This window comes from Bidens hawaiensis, unplaced genomic scaffold, assembly GCF_021521415.1.
Source record: "Bidens hawaiensis isolate Kalapana, Puna unplaced genomic scaffold, B.hawaiensis_p1.1 tig00022287_1, whole genome shotgun sequence".
Lineage (NCBI taxonomy): Eukaryota > Viridiplantae > Streptophyta > Magnoliopsida > Asterales > Asteraceae > Bidens > Bidens hawaiensis.
Window position 1 is genome coordinate 341,993 of NW_027493456.1, and position 5,858 is coordinate 347,850.

At 46.6% G+C, this 5,858-nt stretch overlaps 1 protein-coding gene across 1 annotated transcript; it reads right to left on the reverse strand.

Moving 5' to 3' along the window:
* Window positions 1-894: 894 nt before the first annotated feature.
* On the reverse strand, window positions 895-1,503 carry LOC143565129 (uncharacterized). The gene has a single exon (XM_077052200.1). The coding sequence runs from the start codon at window positions 1,501-1,503 to the stop codon at window positions 895-897; it is 609 nt and encodes a 202-aa protein (XP_076908315.1).
* Window positions 1,504-5,858: the final 4,355 nt, after the last annotated feature.

Genomic DNA, 5,858 nt, shown 5'->3' on the forward strand with positions numbered 1-5,858 from the left:
GAAAGACAACTGGTGACATGCAAATAAAACCAAAACATTCTATGCAGTCTGCACACAACGGAACTATATTAACATCACCTACTGCGAAAACCATGATTAACACGAGCCACTGTAAACTTGAAGATATACGCTATTATTAGTTACTCAACTCTTTTAAGTGTATGAACCCAAAGGATATCTGATTCATCATTCACAAAACATTTCAAATGGTTTAAGTCAACCAAAAGAAATTTTTGAACATATAATAAGTTCGGGTCAAAGCATGGGCCGTTTAAAGAAGAAGTATCGGCTAAAATAGAGTCATGGTGAAATGCGTCGTTTTAGAAAAAGAATACCAAAATTGGTTAACCCGTATAGTTTTATGGTGGTTAGTTGTGTGCAGGGTGAACAATGGGTCAAACCCGAACGTGTCAATGTTTTGACTAAGATACAAGGGCCGAGGACCGAGTCAGTCCGATCTTTGTCAAGTGGTTCGCGTCGGTCATAATTCATACACACATACATACATACAATGCATAATCAACTAGCTTTGAACACACTTGTAGCCACTCCCCACTGGTATCACACACATGCATATATAATTAGCTTAAACACATATATAGCCACTGCCAACCAAACCCGATGAACCAGTTATGTTGTTTGGTCTTCTCCCACCGTCCCAAACGATTCAAAACCACATCTGGTGATTTTGTAAGCCAAATGATTCATTCAGTAATGAAAATATCACAACCAAAACAATTGTAAACAACACGATTTAACAAGCAAGAAACATAAAACTTCTGATTTAAGTCATTAAACATGTTTTATTTTCAGGCATGATCAACGGATAACATAAAAACACGACCAACAAGTAATCCTACAGATATAGAGAAGATATGCAGCTTCAAACTACAATTAATCCGTCGAAGTAGAAGCGTCATGAATACTAGCAACACTCAGCTCATCAGCCATCATCTTATCCAGCTCAGCATCAGCCACATCCTTGTTATCATCTTCAAAGAAACATATCATGCCATTCTTAATATGATACTCAGCGGTTTCAAAGGCTAACTCAGGCTTACCAACCGCCTTACACAGGTTGTTACAAACATCAACAATCTTCTTGAAAACAACAGGATCTGTCAAACCAAGTTTTTTTAAAAAACCAGCTCGAAACTCGTCAGAATGCGGTGACTTTTCAACTCCAATTTTAGAATACTCAATTTGACTTGAAGCGATTGCTTTCAAACTCCTTCCGTAGCCCGGGTTTATCAACATGCTAAAATCAACCATGTATGCAGTGTGCGCGAACACATAAGCTTTCTTCAGATACGGGTCACAGCCCTTGGGAATCAAACCACCAAATCCAGAATGCTTCATTGCATCCGGTAGTTGCTCCGAAGCTAAAACAGTTTGTGCACCATTCGTTGCAAATCCAACTTTTTTATACAATAAAAGACTTGCCAAATTCGGGAAACAAGTTATAGCACGAGTAAAAGTTAACGTATCACTTAGCAATTGCATCCTGTCACGCGTAGATGATTTGATAGCTACTTGAACAGTGTACAGCCGACCTTGTTACTGTCGGCCGTAGTCTATCCACCAACCAGCATGGCCTGTGCGTAGTCCACTGTTGGTAGAACAGGAATACTATTCAGCCGGCTGTACCTTCTAGGAAACCTACCTTCGGCTATAAATACTCCAACACCTTGGAATGGTAAGGACATCATCTGATATCTCATTCTTATCTAGCAATCTCTTAATATACACTTATATTCAGAGCAATCTAGTCTGATTCTCACGCCGGAGGGTGGTCACAAGGAGGAACCCCCCCTTCTCAGTGACGAGCTTACGGTGTCTGTTTTGCAGGTCACCTGAAGAACAACCTTCTCTGCTGGACCTCATCCTCGTGGGAAACATTACTTAACCCCCAGATTATCCATAATCTGCCCCGGGTCACTTAGTGTTTCTTCATTGGCGCCATCCGTGCATAAAAGCTAGAACTAATTCTTAGTTTTTTCAAAATTTCTGAAGAAATGGTTAACGTTACTCCGGTCCCAAGGCCAGTAATCGACCAAGAAACCCCGGTAACCACAACCCCAGCAACTGGGGGGAACACCGGCGGTTATACAAATCTTACGAACACTACCCCGGTTACCCAAGCCGGGGCAAGTGCAGTAAATATTCCACTGGGGTTCACTGATGCCCAGTTGGAGAAACGAACGAGGGTCCCTCGCCAAACACTAGATCAAGTTAAGGCGTGGGCCGAAGCACGTCAGAAAGAGTTCCAAGCTGAGTTGGATGAACGCTTGCGTTCAGTTCAACAGGCTGACGAATTCGGCAGTACTCACCAACATCTCAATATGAACAGTGAGTGCGAGTACTCAGACGATGAGCGGGAAGAATCCGATACCGACGCAAACCCTCGCCATAAGGCAAAAGGGAAGCGTAAGGAAACGGACTTCCAACCGACAAGGAATTTTGGGGAAGCCTTTAAACCAACAAATGCGGAGAGAAACCCGCGTGACTTCTCCAAAACCTTTAGACCAACTGCTGCAAATGCAGGAAAGTCTAAGTTCGCAAGGGACATTGCGGAAGCAATCGCCCCGAGAAGTGCCAAACAAATGTCCAACATCGGCACTTATGATGGTCTATCCGACCCAGACGACCACTTGAACAGATTCATTGTGGGGGCAACCGTCAGTAACTGGACGGAACCCACGTGGTGTTATATGTTCCAGATGACTCTGGTTGGAGCGGCCAGGGCATGGTTCGATCGTTTACCGGTCCACCACATTTATGATTGGGCGGACTTTCAGAACAAGTTCAGCCAGCACTTCAGCCAGCAAATGAAATATACTGAAGAACAGTGGACGATCCTCAACTGCGTTAGAGAAGAGGATGAATCTTTACTAGACTTCATCACTCGCTTCAACTCCAAAAAGCTAAGCTCGGCAACATAAGTGAAGATCTTGTTCGCGCCGCTTTCATCCAGGGCGCCGAATACCCAGAGCTTATCCGCACATTGACGGGTAAGGACGGCATGCCATCAACATGGGATGCCATCATGACGGCGGCCAAGCGCTTTGCCGAGACGGAGAAGCAACTGGGAAGGGATCTTCCCCAGAGTACACACCTCTACACGCAGAGGACTAGAGAAAACAATGTTCGGATCGCCCGGCAGAACAAAAAGAGGAAGCTAGGTATTTGGCAGTCAAGGGTAAACTTTGACACCTCATCCAACTCTCACCCTCTTGTTGGCGGAAGAAATAACACACACCCTTCAAGCCAAAAACACAGGTGGACGCCACTCACCAAAAGCGTCACGGAGATATTTGCCACTGAAAAGCTACCATGGCCAAAAGCTCCAATGATCCGGCAGCGACCCAATGCGGATCAGAGCAAATCCTGTGACTTCCAAGGGACAAAAGGTCATAGTACGGAAGAGTGTACATCCTTGAAGGATATTGTTGAAGCATTCGTCAAGGATGGAAGACTTGCACACCTGGTGGCATCAATCAAGAAGGGAGGAAGGAATGATAACCGGTACCGAGGCAACGGACGAAAGTCCGTTGACATCAGCATCAACATGGTTCATGGTAAGATCAGAGGAAGAAAAAGGCGAACGACAGAACCATGCGCGTGGAAGGAAGCTGAGGTGCGCTTCCCGCGAGTGCCAGGAGGACCCAGCAAAGAAGGCCCTATCGTCATCAAAAGCCAGCTGGGGCACTACATCACTTCTCGCACTCTTGCTGACAACGGCGCCTCGTCAACGGTGATGTACAGGCAGTTCTTCGACAAGCTAGATGACGAAGACAAAGAGCGCCTGGAAACGATCTGCGCCTCGATGGAAGGGTTCGATGGCAGCACAAACACCCCCCTGGGCATCCTATCTTTCCCCGTCACTCTTACAGACGGGAATCACTCACGCACAGAAGACGTGGATTTTGTCGTAATGAGGAAGCCACACCACACATACGACATTCTCTTCGGAAGAGACGGGATGGCAAGATTCAACGCCGTGGTATCCTCAGTCCACGGCATGATGGGATGGCCAACAGCTGAGGGTGTAGCGATGATCACCGGCATTCCCCAGGTATGCATCGCATCTGTCTCATCTAAACCCAAACCAAAGATGGCTAAACCAACCATCACCGAGCCAGAAAGATGGGCCTTCAACGGCAAGTACCCTGACCAGGCCGTTTCCATTGGCCCAACAGTTGTTGACCCCACACGCACCTTACTCAAGCGCTTATTACAGAAAAACGCTGACATCTTCGCGTGGACACCAGCTGACATGACTGGGGTACCCCGAAGTAAGGCAGAGCATAAGCTCAAATGCGATCCGGCTGTTACGCCGATCGTACAAAAGCGCAGAGTAATGGGGCCAGAACAAACTAACGCGTGTAGAACCCAAGTCAAGGAACTCCTTGACGCAGGCATCGTACGCGTTAGTAGATATCAAACATGGGTTGCAAATCCCGTTATGGTACCGAAGAATAACAAACAATGGCGCATGTGCATAGATTTCAAGGACTTGAACAAAGCATGCCCCAAAGATTGTTATCCGTTACCCGAAATTGATCTTAAGGTGGATTCGTTGGCACCGTTCCGCCTTAAATGCTTTCTGGACGCGTATCAGGGGTACCATCAAATCCACATGGCCGTTGATGATCAGGACAAAACCGCTTTTCGGACGCCCGATGGCACATTTTGTTACCAAATGATGCCATTCGGACTTAAGAATGCCGGGTCCACATACCAACGCCAGATGGACAACCAGTTTCATGCCCAAATCGGGAGGAACTTGGAAGTCTACATGGATGACTTGGTCATCAAAAGCCCTGACCCAGAAGCGATGTTGATAGACATCGAAGAAACTTTCAACACGCTCAGGAAGATAAACATGAAGCTCAACCCGAGCAAGTGTGCCTTTGGAATGGAAGAAGGGAAGTTCTTGGGGGTCATCGTCACTAAAGATGGCTTCAGAGCGAACCCTGAAAAGGTCGAAGCCATTATCAAAATGGAATCACCTACTACCATCAAACAGGCTCAGACACTGAATGGACGACTAGTGACACTTAATCGCTTTTTGGCAAACCACGCGGATAAGTCGTTTCCCTTCGTGTCAACGTTGAGAAACTGTTTAAAGAAAACGCACTTCCGCTGGACACCAGAAGCGGAAGCAGCTTTTCAGGAGATTTGGTCACGCTTGATCGAACTCCCAACGCTCACAGCACCAAAAGCGGGAGAGGAGTTAACCCTATACCTTTCCGCAACAGATAGAGCAACCAGGGCAGTCCTGCTAGTAGAGCGAAAAGGCATCCAGATGCCAATCTATTATGTCAGCCGTATCCTAACAGACGTAGAAACCCGGTACTCTACCCTCGAAAAATTAGTCTTAGCACTTATACACGCTTCACGCAGGTTAAGACGATATTTCCAGGGTCACCCAATCACCATTCTCTCCAACTTCAAACTTGCAAACGTTCTAGGCAAACCCGAGTTATCGGGACGCCTAGCCAAATGGGCAATTGAGTTGGGGGAGTACGCGATAAAGTATAAGCCAAGACCAGCCATAAAAGGCCAGGTTTTGGCCGACTTTATTGCGGAAGTGCCTGCATCGCGGGAAAAAGAGTGCCAGGAAGAGGCTCAACCCTCTCCAGCACAAGACATCAATGATGTCTGGCGACTCTACACTGATGGAGCAGCCAGTAACGAGGGTTCAGGCGCAGGGCTGAAACTAACCAACCCAGCAGGCCAAGAATACACTTACGCTATTCGACTGAATTTTCCAAGTACGAATAACGAAGCCGAGTATGAGGCATTCTTGGCTGGGCTGAGAATTGCGCGTAAGATGGGAGTGAAAAACTTGGAAG